Source organism: Ascaphus truei, chromosome 1 (genome assembly GCF_040206685.1).
Source record: "Ascaphus truei isolate aAscTru1 chromosome 1, aAscTru1.hap1, whole genome shotgun sequence".
NCBI lineage: Eukaryota > Metazoa > Chordata > Amphibia > Anura > Ascaphidae > Ascaphus > Ascaphus truei.
The window spans coordinates 405,821,273-405,839,455 of NC_134483.1; the positions used below are offsets into that span (position 1 = coordinate 405,821,273).

Sequence of the window (18,183 nt, forward strand, 5' to 3'; positions counted from 1 at the left end):
ACACAGTGTCAGAATGACCTAAGGTAACCCCCTGGGTGCCGATCTGCAGGAGTGTGTTGACCTGCAGTAACCTGCGTGGCTGTGCCAGAGGTGAGTATCCTAACTTAAGGTCGTGGAGCAAGTCTGTTTGATAACGGTGTAGGAGACATTGATGTGGGACACATATAGATAAGGCGTATAGCAGGAGGCTAGGCTGTTGCACTATCAGGAAGGTGGAGCCTTGTCTGGTATACACAAACTAAGCCTGATCCGGAGCCAATATGGCTATCATTTATTAGGATCAACCTACGTCCAGTACGTTGTTCTATCATCCATATTTTATATACGTTGCTACTAATAAAGATTATGTTTTAATTCAATCACAATCCAGAGTGTGAACTTGAGTGCTATATCGGGTTCTTTCTCTCCCTATCTACTACTGTGTTCACACCCCAAGCACCGTTCACACCCATTTACACCCGTGGCTGAAGTAGGGGCTCCCCTAACACATTTAACTATATAGATATTAGACATATATATATTAGACATGGGTGCATGCTGCTTTTAATTCAGTGTTTATCAGCATGCTTCTCAGTTATCCACATTCAGACCAGTCACAAATTAAAGTGGCAGTTCCGTCTTTTATTTTAACCTATCTGAACAGAGGGCTTCCCCAGAGCTCATCCATGGTCCCCCGACGTCCAGGGCATCTTCAGTTGATAAAGAGTAACTTTGATACTGAAAGGTAGACACATGAAAGGAACATAACTCCATAACACTTCTTTACTTGCCCTTTATTAATTTGCAGCCAGGATAAAATAAAAGCTCCTGTAGGCCATCCAGGGGCACATGGTAATAAAGCTTGCACCTAGTATAACTTTAGTCATTCCCTTATCTCTAGCGGGGATTGTGGAATGATTATTGCAGCCAGAAGGATTATACAAATAGAAGTGCGGTTATTGACCAAATTAGTTCCACTAACTTCACTGCAATGGTTACTAGAGAATTGACATAAGTAGGTAGTCTCACTAATAAAAAGTACTGTAGTCATGAGGTACTCCATAAGTGAATATGCACTTTATCTCAATAAGAATACCTCAACAGTACTGATCGATGCACCATAAGGGGTGCCAAAATATAACAGGGTGTATTGCTATGAGATATCTGAGTAATACTCTAATGGTGTGTACTCCGTTTTGATGTGCGATATCTGAAAGATGCTTGATTGGTCTACACTGGACTAGGAGCATTAGGCTACGTCCATAGTAGGATGCGCTAGCTTCCGCTCTCCTCCTCGGCGTCACGCTTGCAAAACAAACTTGTTTGTGTTGCGAAGCGCAGCTCTCCCTGTAGCGCATGTGCACGCGCACACAAAATGCACTGCTACATTGCAGTCCCAGTGTTTGTTTTGAGGTGAGCTACGTAGCTCATGCCAAATCCTGCACTAAGGACGCGGCCTTAGACTTGTTTTTAATATAAATTCGTTCTGTAGTAGCCTATTATATATTGCTTACAGCATTTTTCTTAGTTTCCTTTTTACTGAGGTTTAATGTACTGAGCATCCCTTGGTTACTATAGTGCAGGCTCCTCTTTTTGAGCACTGTCTCTCTCCAGCAGTGCAAGAGCTCAGGCAACAAATTATCACAAACAGATATCTTGCAGTGTTCCCAGCAGGAGACTGTGACTGAGCTGAAAGCTGTAACAATAGACAATGTTACTCTTGGTATTATAAGGTTATATCGTAGTTGTTCCACTAACTGCAGGATAGATTGAAAGGCAGCCATTACGTGAACCCAGAGTCTTTTGCTGATAAATCACATGAGAACGGATCGATTGGCAGCTTAGGTAATTTTTTTCCTTAAAGGTATCAAATTCTGCATATATTAAATCTCCTCCCTCAAAAAACAAACGCCACCAAAAATAAACCTTTAAGCTTTAGACACACACCCGTTCTCCCCATCGATTTGGATTGTGTTTTCCAAACGCAGAAGGTGATATTTGAGCATATATGATTATGAGCTCTCAACGTGCCTTTGGTAATATATTTACAAACTAGATTATTTGGGACATGTCTCTTAACGGTTATATAGAGAGAGAAAAATACAGCACTCTCACGGTCTCAATGCAAAGAATAATTTAATCACAGATCAACATTTCGGTCCTAAAATGTGGACCATTCTCAAGATAAGTACACAATCTAGGACCGAATCGTCGATCTTTGATTAAATTATCCTTTTATTGAGGACCGTAAGAATGCTGCATTTCTCTTCTCGGCATACCACCTGGAGCCTAGGTCCTGCGAGCACCCATGGCTGTATATCAATAATTTCAGCGAGAGTGCTACCTTCTTTTTCGACGGTTATAGAGAGACAAACAAGGGAGATTCCACATGTCAAATCCTAAGATTGAGGACTACTAGCTTGAACTGACTTTACGAGCAGTTGTATATATTTTATCACTAGGGCATGGGGGAAAATTACAGCAGAGGAGTAGACATTCTCTCCCATAGAGCCAAGAGATATATTAGGCTATATGTTGTACTTATCTGTGAGGGCAAGATACCCAAGAGATTTATATATTATGGAGTTCCATCTTTAAATATATTTGTCACCAATTTTATCTCCAGATCTCAATTCGTTTTAGAAGTCTTACTGTAATTTATAAAATATATTTCACAATAATTTCTAATCAAAATGTGTGCAATATGTATTTTCTAGAGTTGATTTTGTATTTCAGCAAATTCATGTTCCTTGCACTGCCTATATATAAAAGGCAATTCGATTATGTACACTTAAAATCTGGGCCTGACCACTTTGTATCAATAATATTAATAAAGCTCACAGGCTGCAGGCCTTCCAGAAGGAACGTGGTAGAGGTCCGCAGCTGCAGGCCTTCCAGAAGGAACGTGGTAGAGGTCCCCAGCTGCGGGCCTTCCAGGAGGAACGTGGTAGAGGTCACAGGCTGCGGGCCTTCCAGGACAGAAAGACATTTAGTTGCGGCCGTTTCCCCATGACCAAATGGTCACTGGCGCTTCGATGCAGACGTACCCTGCTCCTCAGCCGTACGCCACTGGAATCCTGCCGCTTCTAAAGTAAGTTTTATTAGTCTCTATGGTAGGAGGTTTTAGGGTAAGGGCTTAGGGTAGGGTGGTTTACGTACCTTAGCGGCCGACAGCAAAGTGGCCATCGGCAGCACTGCAAGTTGTGGAGAAGCACCAGCAGCCATTTGGTCATGGCGAAACAGCTGCGACTAAATTGACCTAGACCGTTCCAGGAGGTCTGTAGTAGAGCTCGCAGGCTTGAACTACAACCCAAGCACTGAAGATAGATTGCTTTACTGTCCAATGATAAATGGTGGTATTGCATTTTGTTGCCATTAATAGCAAGACAAATAAATAAAAAATCATATTGAAATACAACAGCTTCACAGATCAATGTAAATAGTTTTTGCATTTTGAAAAGAACATTTGAATTAATTGTTCTAAATAAAAATGCAAAATAATGATATAGATCACAGTGTTCCAGAGAACGCCTGAAGGCCCCTGTGTACTTTTTCTCACCTACAACATATGCAGTATGTGTAACGGAACAAATCAGTTCAACAATCAACAAGGAGACTTTATAATGAGTATAGTGTGGGAGAAACCTACATTTTTCAATGACGTATGTGGGGCGAGCAGAGATTCCGTGTCTTAATGGTTCTTCTCGATCTATTTTCAACATGGTCATAATACGAAAAAGATCCTGATGGTATTGCAACAGCTTACTGTATTAGCATGAAAAGACAATGCATGGCAACAGCGTATATTATCTAACATAATATACCTAATTGGGGAGCAAGTATTTTAGACTCATGGAATGGAAACCCCCACTGCCTGTCCATTATACCCGACCACAAAAGGACTCCACTGGTGCAAGTAACAAAGGAGGGAGAGGGAGTAGGTGGTATGATACCTTTTATTGGACCAACCAACCAAGTTGAAATGTTACAAGCTTTCGAACTCACATGGAAGAAAGGACCAACCCGGCTACCCATCCATCTTTGCCTACTGTGGTAAGGACTCAAAACTATATTTGGTTATATCTTTGCGTAACAGGTAACACACAAAACCAACTTATCAGACCCAGCAAGGATTCAGTTCTTCGCATGAAATTATATTTTCCATAGAAAGGGGGTGAACTGTGGGGACTGGAAGGATACAGAAGTTCTTGCTGTCCTATGGCAGTACGTTATTTGTAGAGATATGGGGTGGGGGGGGGGGCAAAATAATAATGACCACCCTGCACCAACCTTCAGATCTTACTTTAACTCCTTTCATTACAGAGTGAACAGCAGCGCAATGGAACACAACACAGGAGAGGTTAATAACTTTAGGGAGAGGAGAATTTGCCTAAAGGCTGATTAAGGATTTAAATAACAAAATGACAGATCACGGGGATTGCATCATCTCCAACTTTGCTGCACCCACTATTTTGCTGCGGTCCCTCCCTGCAGCCAATAAAAATAAACTTGTTGCCACTCATTATTTAAAAAACCCAAACCCATTTGTTTGACAGATTTATCCCTTGAGTTCCCCCCACCTCCCTTTCTTTTGAATGATGACAGAAATCAGTGCATGCAGCAAAGTGAAACCTGAGCGATTCATTAAGCGATATGGAGTCTGAAAGTCTGAAAGAATAAGAATTGCTGGGGCCAGTAGGCAGGATTAACGAGTGCTACACTGTCCCTTTCTATTTCCCAGGTTACATTCCCACCTGTGCCGTTTGTTTGCAGGACAACAGGTTAGCCCAGGCCAAAGCCTGTCCCTCTGAAGCCTCATTCCCCACTTTAGTCATCATGTTCATAAAAAATAATATATAAATGCATACACCTGTAAATAGGAATGTGCACACCTTTTTTCAAGTGTTTAAAACAAAATGTCTTAAGTTTTGCATCATACAAAGAATTGGTTTAAAGATACTTCCACCAGTGTGAACTGTGAAGAGAAACTTTATGAGTATTAACTCCTATCCTTGCAATTATGTGCACATGCATGTATGTAAAACAAAGATGAATACCGCACGCGCCATGGTGTGATACAGTATAAAAAACATTTAAAGCTGCTTTCAAGCAATTACCTACAGTACTGTACATGTGTGTATTTTTACATAATTCAGTTCTGTACTATGATAAAATACTTGTAGCATTAAAAAAAAAAAACTATTTTAAAGACATTTTTAATGTATTCCAATGTAAAAAGCATTTTTGTTTCTATAGCAACCATTTACAAAGTCACATCCCCTTCCGAAACAGGCTCTGGCTCTTGAGTCTTGTCCCCTCTCTAGCAGTGCACCAATTGTACCTACTGACTTCCTGGTCACATGATATTCCACACAGAACTTTGCATTATGGGTCCTCTTCTGCAGCACTTACTGAACCGCTGAGTTGAATCTTCGCTGATCGATCACAGGAGAACGGATCGATTAGCTAAGTTGCAAATCACTATTGGTGTGCAGATTGTATTGATGCACATAGTGAATGGAATTTTTAACTTTTTTTATTTCTTTTTTTAAACAGCAGCTTGAGCTGCTGCTTTGATAAGATATAGCGTTTAAACAAATACTCACTCACAACGAGAAAAGGGTAAAATTGCATATGTGACTGGTAATATTATTTAAGTAATAATCCCCGAAGAACAGGGCATTACTGGCCAATAATGCCCTGGCTGGAAGAGTTGAAGGCCCGAGGCGAAGCCGAGGGACTTTAACCCAGCCAGGGCATTATTGGCCAGTAATGCCCTGTTCTGTGGGGATTATTACTATTATAGGCTAAAAGTAGATTTTTTTCATAAATAATAGACACTTTTGTATAGTTATATAGATTTTTGTATTAAAATAAAATGGTAAATACATGAAACCTCCTCTATATACTCTTACACTGCAGATATCTATATCACACACTGCCGCCCCTCTGTGTACACACACACGCGCCACCTCTACACACCCAGCAGATCTACACACAGACAAACGGCACAGCACCTCTACACACACAGCAGCTCTACACACACAAGCACACTGCAGCTCTACACACACACACACACACACACACACACACACACACACACACACACACACACACACACACACACACACACACACACACACACACACACACACACACACACCAGCTCTACACACAAACTCTGCTGCTGCACACATGCTACACCCATAAACACTGCTGCTGACACACACACACTGGAGCTCTATATACACACAAACTGCTGCTGCTACACATACAACACAACACAACACACACACACACACACACACACACACACACACACACACACACACACACACACTACAGCCACAATAAAAAATGCAGCCACTTACTAAACTTTGCAGACTCTCCCGCACATCCCCCCCCCCCCCCCCAATTCAACTGCTCAGAAAACCTCAGTCAGCTCGGGAGGGGGAGGAGTCAACCCGTGGCAGATACTTCCTGGCCAATCCCCTGCCATGTCTCAGAGCTGTTACCTCATTCTGACCAATCCCCTGACCTGTCTCAGCTGTTCTGAAAGCTGATTGGCTGGAAATAAACACATTGAAAATTACACATTGCAAGCTGCTAAAATTCCGGGCATTACTGATTGGATAATGCCCAGAATTTTAACCAGAGTGCAGGGTTTTCAATAATGCCCGGAATGTTACTGCTTTAGCCTATAATACCGCATATCCATTCATCTCAGTGGAACTTTTAAGATAACATCACACTGGCAATATATTTTCCGATGTGGTCCATCTTTGGAGAAGCGGCCCCTGATTCCTGACCCTATTGAATAATTTTTTGTGGTGTTCTATTTTTTCTCTTTTGCTATTCACTTACAGCGCAGTGACTTGTGGACTTTATCATTTGATTTTTTTGCACCTATTATAAAAAATTATAGAGATATACAGTATACACACACATATATCTTAATCATTATTACACTGAAGTGTGTGTGTGTGTGTGTGTGTGTGTGTGTGTGTGTGTGTGTGTGTGTGTGTGTGTGTGTGTGTGTGTGTGTGTGTGTGTGTGTGTGTGTGTGTGTGTGTGTGTGTGTGTGTGTGCACAAACATAGTTGAAAGTCCAGCAGGTCGATTTATCCTGGAGAATTGTGTAGATGCATTGTAATTTGTGACCAACATGAGATCTTCTACATGTAATTATAGTGTACAGAGCTTTCAAGACATCACAAGTCTCTTATCCAGATGCACAGATATATATGTAAAGAAGTGCTACTAATGTATGACTGGAACAAACATATTTGCCAGACAGCAGAGAAAGTTGAGGATCACATAGCTCAACTTAATGTCAACACCAATTAATCCTAACCAGTGTTTTGAGTCAGCGTGTTTCTAAAGTACAAATAGGCTGATTGTACAGCAGTGTTCCCAAGTGTCTTAATATCAGTTTGTGTTAAGGACGTGCCCACACCCATTATATAATTTATTTATGTTATGCTCACCACACATTTCCACAAGCAGCCTTTTAAAGACGCCATCCCACATAGGACCAAAGTAAACTGATGACTGATGTTTTATTGGTTAAATCTTGGTGACTGGTGACTTTACAAAATGACAAATAGTATTTTTACATAATTAAAACATCTTAGAAACGTCAATAAACAATGTAAAAAAATAAATAGAATATTCTGGTTTACTCCTTTCATATTTATTTTATTTTTTATTTTTAGTTTTTTTGATTCCTATTTGACCGGTGCTCCCATCTCAAGGGGGCCCCCTTCTTGATCCTGTAGGACAGGGGTGCATAAACTTTTTTGTCTGCGCCCCCAGTCTGCTCTTCTCCCACCCCCCTTACCTTTTCTCCAGCGTTTTCCGACATCACAACTTTGTCATGACATCATGTGATGCCCCTTTGCCATGGCAACGCAACATCATGACGTCACTTGACACCGTGTTGCCAGAAGCCGCCAGGGACAATCTAAGGTACTTAAAGTCCTCGCACATTGCCCCAGCATGTAATTTAAAATTTTGTGAGCAAGAGCGTAGGGCCCCCGTCCCCCCCATTAAATGTTACTCCCCCAGTTTGCACACCCCTGATGTAGGATACAGTAACTGTAGAAGAGGAGAATGGGCACTTCAGATTTTGCAACAAAATGATTCTTTATTATGCAATAGCCAACAATTCCCATGTAGCTAGTGCCTTGAGAAAGGCTGCTTGCGAGCAGCTGAAACATCGGCTATGGCATTATAACAAATACTTTGCTGCTAAACCCAAAGTGCCCATTCTCCTCTTCTACAGTTCTGTAAACTGTGTCAATTAGGATTTGTGAGTGGTTTAATGAACCTTCTCTTCTGGTTATAATATGCCTTGTTGCTTGGTAATTCCTGTCCACCTCTACTCACCCCTCCTCTAATTGGTTCTGTGACAGAGACTGGACACAGCTGATAGTGTTATCACAGAGGTGGAATAAATCAGGTTTAAAAAAAAAAAAGGAAGGTACAGTAGGGTTTAGAGGACAAAGGATTATTGTTAAAAAGATCAGTCAACTTGCTTTGATCCAGTACCTGTCCTATGTGGGACCGGACCGTTATGAATCAACATCTCGCACGTCACACATGCAATATACTGTATACCCAGATAAGGGAAAAATTGAATTGTTACCAAGTTAAAATTGTGTTCTGCAGTATCATCAATCTCTCCATTGCTGGTCACAGGTATTTCAGCAGCTGTGCTTTTTGGCGAGTCTTCAGCCATTGCAAGCTCCTAAAAAATAGAAGAAGAAAAAGAAGACACATTAACTTACTTAAGGGGGGAGGGGGGGGGGAGTGTACAGTAGTTGCCATTTTTTTCCTATCAAGATATAAGTATCTCTAGGTGACAGGGACAGAATTGCTATGAAAGCAGGGGGCCTGTCTTGGAATCTGCATTTGCATGTGGCATTGGAAGTCTGTTTGTAAGGCTACAAGCACACGAAAAGAAATGGGTTTCTACAACAACAAAAAGTGGTAATCTCTGCAGGGATCCACCCATTAACACTGCAATTAGGTTTCCCACCTTTAGCAAAATGAATCACATCAGTCCAGAGGTGACAGGTCAGGATGAGTGATGGGACGATTTACAGTTACCCTTCCATCATAATTTACCTCCAGAAAATACACACACAGTTCCATGGCAAGTATGTATTTATGTGCATAATTATGGGTTTGAACACACATAAAACAGGAGTGCATATTTTGACGTTATATATACACTGCATGTTTGTATGTGTCTGTCATGTATGACTGGAGGGAACTTTGAGATACACACGTTGTTCTGTGATCACAACATCACGGTTTTCAAATAAATAGCTGTCAGTGTAACCAAGATGTATTTTAACTCACTTTTGCTGTGTTTTTTTTATTACATAATTTAAAGCGAGTACGTTTTGAAGTATGAGATACGTTCTGAGAATTGAGCATTAGAGCAGCTGTCCAACTTAATGCTCAGATAACCTTTCTGCATTCCATCAAATAAACCATTCTGAGATATTTAACCTGTCTCCTAATTAGAGATACTTAATACCATCAACATTTTAGTCCTGAAACCAACATATTACAGGGAACATACAAATCAACATTGCCTTATGTCAGAGGAACACAATCCGTAGTGCTTCCAAAATACAGCAATACTCTAAACTAGTTCCTAAGAGGTCAACGTCCTTAGATTCCCAAGCTCCCAAGTGAACATTTCAAGCAGCAACCTCCCTAACACTCACCGCCCCAAAAATATTAATTATTTATTACATTATATAGGTACCCAAAGTCCTCTGGATCTGAACCGCAACACTCAAAGCACTGGGGATCCTCTATTTTGCCAATACGTGCGAGGGAAAACAAAGATGGCTACGGGGTCAACTAAATGAAAGAGACAATGTCATCTCACGGCTTTGTATTGGCTGCCAGTGTGTAGACCCAGGCAGTCATCATAGCTTGGAGAGCTGCGATTCAGCTCCAGGGTAACCCTTATTTTGCAGGAGGACAAATATACATTACCAAAGGCTCAGTTGGGGGACGGAACTTTGATGTGATGTTTGGATTACAAACAATCTACTGCATGGTGAGTGCCTGTCCCACGGATGGAATATACACATACTGACTGACTGACGGACGGAGGGGACAAGCTGCTTGAAGGGACCAACATGACATTTCTTAAGAGCATGAGCTTCCCTCACAAATCTTCCATTCTCCTCATCTGAACGCCTTCCAGCAATAGCTCCAAGCCTGCCACACTAAAAGGTATCACGGTGCACAGAAAGTGAATACTGTGACTGCACATTTAAAGCAATGGAGTAGCAGGGGACTGCACAATGATCCATTTTGTACAGTCTCACGATAAAGCCACAAGGACAGTGTGTAGAAAGTTGCTTAAATCTGGTGTGAAGAACTTGGGATTAGCTTATGTACTTGATTGATTTTAGTTTTTCTGCTTTGGCAGTTCCCTAATAGTAACTATAGCGCTATCAATGAAAGAGGATATTATGAATGTATTAGTTACCTATCTTTTGAAAATGACAAAATAAATGTAAATATAGAAGTCTATGCAGAAAAGAAAACAAACAACCTGTTTTAAAGCCTTTTTAAACAAGCAATTGGCAAAACGATCATTTGTTGGTCTGTTTAAAAGCCCACACATGGTAAAAACAATGAACGTGTATGCTTTAAATTGGCTTTAGTGTACATTTTTCTATTCAGTCACATTTCATTATAACATTCTCCATCAGGTTTGTAGCTGGGGGGATACTGTGAAATAATTACTGAAAGGCCTCATTGTCATGCTTTATTCTATATTCTTAAAACACGACCTTTTGGATGCACTTCAATATCACCGAGGAATGGGCCTGATCCCCACGCCGCCATTTAGTGAGTCCCGGCGTTAGGCCTGTAATATAGTGCGCGCGAGTGCGCTACCGTGCACATCAATTAGAATTGGCTGTTAGCCAGACGTTTCTATACTAGGGACGCGCACGCACACACAGCCGTGAGCGGCGGCGCGGCAGACCAGGGAAATTACAATAAAACTGTATTTTCGTGCCGCTGCCGCGCCATAAACCTATCAGAGCGCGGCTTAACGCTGTGACATGAGTCACGCCCCCTAACCGCTCGCGTCACCGCTTGCACCCTAACTAAACGCGCATGCCAAGTGCACGCCCGCACCAGCGCCTACTATATAACAAGCCTATGTCTCCAGTGCTGAGCCTTTTCACAGTAAGACTGCAGACGAGGAGAACTACAGTAGGTGTATATACTGTATGCACTGATTGATAAATGTTACGAGATGTGGTAAATTCATCATTCTAACAGCACCATCTACTGGCTGCCATTGGTAATAACCTTTGATATAATTTATATGGAAAAACAAAAAAACACGGATAAGGGCAAAGATTTTGCAAAGACCTAAAGAGACTGGGGGCTTGGCAGTACCTGGCTTGTACTCATATTATAAAGCGGCCCAATTATGCCAAATTGCACAATGGCACACAGATCTAGAAGCGAGAAAGTGGATGGCACTGGAAAAGGAGGTGTGTGCCCCACTAGAGATTAGCAACCTAATTTGGTACCCTAAAACTAGATTAAGAGCAATTAAACCGCTGTCCTCAGTTCTCAACTCATTAGCAGTCTGGTAAGCATCCAAATGTAGTTGTTCATGGACTTCAAAAACTACCTTGATGGCTCCCCTGCATGGTAATCCGGCGATTGCCCCGGGGTTAAACAGCAAAAGTTTACAAATTTGGCGACAAAGGGGGGGTTATGAGGCTAAAAGATCTGGAGGGCAGAACCTCTATAAAGACATTTGAACAAATTAAGTCAGAAAAGGACATTCCCAACACGGAATTTTATAGATACCGCCAGATCCGGACATTTTACAACTAACACACGGCGCGTCCGCCAATGACAATTTTTGAAAAGCTCTGTGTACGGGGAACCGACACATGGGGACTAATATCTAAGCTCTACAGAGCGGTGATCAGTTCAGGCAAAGACTACACACACAAACTTAGTTTCATGACACAATGGGAATCCGACTTAGAAAGGACACTAGAGGGCGAAGAATGGACGGACATATTTACTGCAGCTGCTAGAAGTTCTATTTGCACGACATTAAAGGAGAACTCATATAAGGTATTAATGAGGTGGTACCTCACCCAGTGAAACTATCTAAATTTGTCCCCGGATATTCCCCATTATGTCCCAAGCAGTGTGGGGAACAGGGAAGCTTGTTGTACATGCTGTGGTCCTGTCCTCAAATAGCACCCCTATGGGGGCAAATTAGAGATTGGCTACAGAGGATATTGGGCCACGAAATTCAGCTAGACCCGTGGCTGTTCCTATTAAATAAACCAACGGAGGATATATCTCGAGTGGGAAACAAATTACTCACTTTGGACTGCCAGGAGGTTTGAGACCGCAGCATTATGGAACCAGAGCACAATTCCATCCATTGAAAAAAATCAGAACAGAATTTGGTTTGTTTGCCAGATGGAAAAGTTGACGAGTTTGGTCAACGACACTGGCCCAAATTTTCAAAAGGTCTAGCTGCCGTGGTTGGCTCAGACAGATATTCAGGGGGTGAGCAATGCCACTATGTGGCTAGGATAAGATCAAATGAGTTCACCTTGGATAGAAGGCAATAAGTAGGGGATTTGAACAAAAGGACTAGACTAGATGCCATCAGGAACTCCACGTTCAGTGAAATTTAAACACCAAATGATACCAGGTCTATTTTATCGAAACATGGAGACACTGCCCCGTCCAGTGCACCTTTAATCCCTTCAACGAAAAAAGTGTTGGAATTACCACAAAGTTAATGAAGTTTAGCGAAGAAGAAATTAATGTAATACCATGTACTGCAAACAAAAACCAATAAACTTCAAAAAAATAAATAAAAATAATAATAAAAATATTAATAAAAAATATATATATATATATATATATATATATATATATATATATATATATATATATATCTTGGGAGGTTCTAGCAACTTGCTGTATGGACAGGACTCACTGCAGTTCCTTCCCCTCATACAGAGGTAACAGGAAGGGTTCACAGTTTTAGTGTTAGGACCTGCATTTTTGGTTTACCTTGACGTTGGTATGCAGGCTTACGACGCTTTGGCAAAAGGGTTTAACTAAAAAACCAAGTAATTACTATTATTATTCAAGTATTTAAACTTCATACTCATTACTATATATGTTTTTGTCAATTTGATGTAGCATTGGGCACCCGTGTCTTCTGTTGTATACATTTGCCACGCATATTTATCAGACATTTATACACGACCACCAAAAAGGTCTTTGCTTCTACTAGCAAAACCTTAGTTGCTGGTCAATCTGCTATTTTTGCAAGGGAAAGAGGCAGCAGAACTAAAGACAAAGGAAGCAATTTGACTATTTAAGCCAAGACACAAAAAAGTTAATCAAGCAAATGTGGTGTTAAAATAGGAGAGTCATTTCTACAAGCACGGCCTAAAATATTTGAAAAATCAGTTCCTATGAATTACCCTACAAAAAGACATGTCACGTTATTAAGCAGGAGAACATGGTCAGATGTTCACAACACTGATATTTTCTGGCGAAGATCATGTGATTTTTATAACAGCAAATCACATGACCCCGACGTGACCTCTTTGCCCGGATCAGAATAAAAAATCCTCCCGGGTAAAAATCGACCAGGACCTAAAATCAAACGGCAACGATAACTGAACCGGTTAAGTATCAATAATTTTTATGTATCGGACATCAAACATCAGATTGTATGCTCTTTCAGGGTAGGGATTCTACATGTAATGTATAATAATAAATTAAGAAATAATGTTTTAAAGCAGTAGATTTAATCAATGTAATCATGGCCATAAAGAAAAAAAACCTTACAGGCTTGTTGGTTGGGAAGCAAAAGAATAATCTGTCAAAATGACATTAGCCGTTACTAAACACAGATTCCTAAAATAAAAGCAGGACACAATAGTGACACGATCATGCTACCGCTGGGACGGATTAATCTCCGATACGGGGGTATTGAATCGCGGTGAGAAGTAGAGATCAGGAACCCCCTGAAACAAAGGAGAACACTTAACATGGTTTCCAGATTTCTACGTCTTAAAGACGTAGTAGCTTTCCATTAGCTGTCGAAGTGGGGCGGCCCGTCTGACAAATTTCCCATGGCCAAAAATAAAGTGTGTGTGTGTGTGTGTGTGTGTGTGTGTGTGTGTGTGTGTGTGTGTGTGTGTGTGTGTGTGTGTGTGTGTGTGTGTGTGTGTGTGTGTGTGTGTGTGTGTGTGTGTGTAACCTCAAAGCTTTTATTTAAAAAATAATAATAATAAATAATTAAAAATAGGCAACACCACTCAGATTGTTATAATATATATTAAAGAAAAGCACAGATTGTGGCTTTAAAATTTTAGTGGCAACTTTGTGGGACAATTTGCACAATTATCTGTGTCTTGGGTACCAAAGATTGGACTGTAAACTCTGTGGAGAACAGATCTATAATACCACTGTTCTGCTAATCGTACTTACTACAGATCTCTCATTATGTATGTATAACTCTGATCACGGTGCAGGCCCTGGGAAGGCTTTGATATCCTCAAAATACACCCGTGTGTGTTGAATAGGAGTTTGTACAAGACAAAGCACCTCTCCTTTATATCTTTATCTTATCTGCCCTTCTGAAAGGGGGCAGGGAGGGTTAGAGGTTATACACTTGATTTATAAGCACGCCATTCAACACAATTCTTCTTATTTTCAAAACAGAGTGTGATCATGTGTGTTTATTAAAGACAATGTCATCGATTTCAAAATGTGTTTTTTTGTTGCAAATTAACAGGCATTGCACCGTTAATCTATTTCTGCTACTAGTAAGTCTGTAACATTAAAAATATATGTTTGCCCCATTAAAGTGGTAGGTGTTATAGCTGTTTGCTATATAGAATGTTTGCTATCTCTTTCATTCGCTAATGCACGCATTACAATAATCTTAGCTTTGTATTTTTGGACATATTTACCAAGTGGTGCAATACCATAAGAGACACCAGGGCACCCAGGTGTGCAGGCTCCACTGAGAAGGGTATTGCAGCCCCCAGGGGAAACACTCTGCCAGCTGCTCAGTGGGTGCATTCCATTCTTTCTAGACTAGAGAGAGGCTGCAATCTGCCTCTCTTAGGCCTGTTATATACAGCAGGCGGCCGTGCGTTCCTATGCGAACGCGCGTGCATGTGCCGCATGCTTTCCCTGTATATAGTGCCGGGAGCTGCAGGTAATGTATATATGTGTGTACATGGGTTGTGTGAGTGAATGTAAGTCATAAATAGATTTTTTTTTAAAGGAAAAAAAACAAAACTTTAATAAATATTTTTTTTTAACTTCTGCGCACACGCACGCACGCGCGCACACGCACACACTAATTTCTTCATCTTCGCCACTATCTGTCGGCTCCCCTCTCCCTTCCGTGCGCGGCACATCTATAGAAAGGCTGACTGATGTCAGCCTACTAAAAATCAGCGCGCACGCACGGCGTAGCACGCGCCCGGCACTATAGAACGTGCCTTAGGCTGAACTCAGACAGCAGGCGATGCGGCGTGCGCACGCACGCCTGTTGTAAATTTGGGTTGTGCGGTGGGAGTTTTCAAACTGAAAACTCCACCGGCAGCAAAGTGCAGCGTTCTCGCTGCGACATTTTGCCGGCACAACCCAAATTGTAATTTGGGGCTAGTCGCGTGACGCGAGCTGGTTCAGCCGATAGAGGCGAACCAGCTTTGTGACGCGTTCGTACACGCCCCCGTCACGCCCCCAAAAGCCGCGATCTGGCTCCTGCTGTTTGAGCACAGATCGCTGTGCTGCAGGAGCGCGCAGCGGTGCGAACGCTAGAAAGCTGCTGTAGCAGCCTGTCTGAGCGAGCCCTTAGGTTTCGGCCCCAGTCACTTCTACAGCGCTGCACTGTTCTATCAAACCCGCCCCCCCAGTCAGGCCAGTCCCAGTCCGTACCTTGTCGCGCACCTTTCCCCAGCGGTGCGCGCCAGGTTTTCGGGCAGGCAGGGGAATTTGAAATTAACATCTGCGACGGAGGGCAATAAGGGCGAACCAGCCGCGGGACGTCATGGCCACGCCCCCGCAAACCCACAGCCACACCTCTTCCCGTCGCAAACCTTCCCTCTCCCCTCAGACCGCCTATTGCGGTGTAGCGCTGTGCACGCGCCGCCCCCCCCCCCCCCCCGCCGGGCGCGCGTGCCACAGTGAAGACTGGGGACTCAGCCTTAGAACAGAGGAGAGGCGGACTGCAGCCTCTGTGTCTAGACAGCGTGGGACGCACTAGCTGCGCAGCTGACATGTTTCAGGTGTGTGAAAGTGTGGTACGTGCGAGTGAGAAAGGGGTATTGTCTGTTAAGCAGGGGTGCCCCAAGATTAAGAATCCTCCAAGAGTGCCCGTGTTAAGAAAAGGGCATCTTCTGCCAACACAGGATACCTTACTGCTCATTCACTTGACTGAATTGAGCCTCCCTTTTTTTTTTATTAGATGCGTGTGCTATAGTGTGTGAGATTATATATATATATATATATATATATATATAGTAAAGAAGAAACTCCGGCGGTCACTGCAAAAACTCCGTAGGGCTCAACCAAGCGTTACTATAGAAAAACTTTATTGGTACAAAATGGTGAACAGGAAAACCTCTAACGTGTTTCGTCCCGCGAAGGGACTTTATCGAAACGCGTTAGAGCTTTTCCTGTTCACCATTTTGTACCAATTAAGTTTTTGCAGTGACTGCTGGAGTTTCTTCTTTACTTCATTCACTTACCGGATCGGCAGGAGCACGCAGACCGCACTACAGCAGGAAGGACAGCCCTACACCAGCATTCTTGGAGGAACTCACGGATTCCAGTCAGTGGAGACGGGCGCACGCCGTGTGACACGGGGTCTGGTAAGGGTAGCAGTCTCTGTTTCTTCGTGTAGCCTTGTACTTCTATCAGTCACTGCTTATTAGCCCCCACCCCGGTTAGTCATTTACATGTGCGTTCCTGTTCATTATTGTGACTTTATTTACTGCTGTTAGTGTTGGTTACCTCCGTTTCTGCACACAGGAAATTTAGGACTGCTTAATTTGTTTAGCAAGTATTGGTAGCATCGGTACTTCTTTGGGGTCATACTCCCTCCCCTTTTTTACTAACACACACACACACACACAAGTTATTGTGGGTAAAAAAAAAAAGTGACAAAAACCCTCCACAGCAAAGCATATAGCAAATGGAAATATTACTGTATGCTCATTTGCATGTCTTAGACAGGTCTGCAACCCCGCCGTTCACCATTATCACACAGCACACAGCACTTCCACTGCAGCAAGGGATTCTGGGAAATGACATGCAAATGAGCATACAGTAATATTTCCATTTGCTATATGCTTTGCTGTGGAGGGTTTTTGTCACTTTTTTTTACCCACCATAACTTAACTAAGTATGGCAAAACCGATCCCTGCTTCTTTTTTGCATAGCCAGTAGAACCAATCCCACACTTAAGAAACCCATTAAGGTCGAAACTGTCTGTGGGTGGGTTTACTGGCTATGCATCTTATCCCTGGCTGTGTTCAAAGCTGTGACCATGCAGCAAGCTTAAGCCTATAGGGGAACCATGTTTATGGTTTTGAAGCAAAGGGTGGCACTGTGTGCTCATTTGCATGTCATTTCCCAGAATCCCTTGCTGCATTGAAAGTGCTGTGTGCTGTTTGATAATGGTGAAAGGCGGGGTTGCAGACCTGTCTAAGACATGCAAATGAGCATACAGTAATATTTCCATTTGATATATACAGCTAAACCCCGTTATACCGCGATTCGGTTATAACGCGGTTTTCCCGTGGCTCCCGTTTTTAAAAAAAAAAAAAAAAAAAAATTTTTTTTTGCACACTGCACACACTGCACACACTGCACACACACTGCTCATTGCTCAAACTGCCACACTGACACACTGCACACACACTGCACACTCACTGCTCATTGCTCACACTGCACACACACTGCACACTGCACACTGCACACACACTGCACATTGCTCACACTGACACACTGCACTGCACACTGCACACTGCACACACTGACACAGACACACTGACAAACTGCACACACACTGCACACACACTGCACACTGCTCATTGCTCACACTGCACACACTGACACTGCTCATTGCTCACAC

At 42.3% G+C, this 18,183-nt stretch overlaps 1 protein-coding gene across 5 annotated transcripts in view; it reads right to left on the reverse strand.

Annotated features, from left to right (window-relative positions):
• ARFIP1 (ARF interacting protein 1) overlaps positions 1–18,183 on the reverse strand; it is a 119,637-nt gene that overhangs the window by 67,657 nt on the left and 33,797 nt on the right. For all 5 annotated transcript variants that reach the window (XM_075613324.1, XM_075613303.1, XM_075613330.1 and 2 more), the window contains one exon: positions 8,626–8,727. In XM_075613324.1, coding sequence (XP_075469439.1) covers positions 8,626–8,718 — 93 coding nt within the window. In that variant the 5' untranslated portion in view covers positions 8,719–8,727. The remainder of the gene's footprint in view (positions 1–8,625; positions 8,728–18,183) is intronic.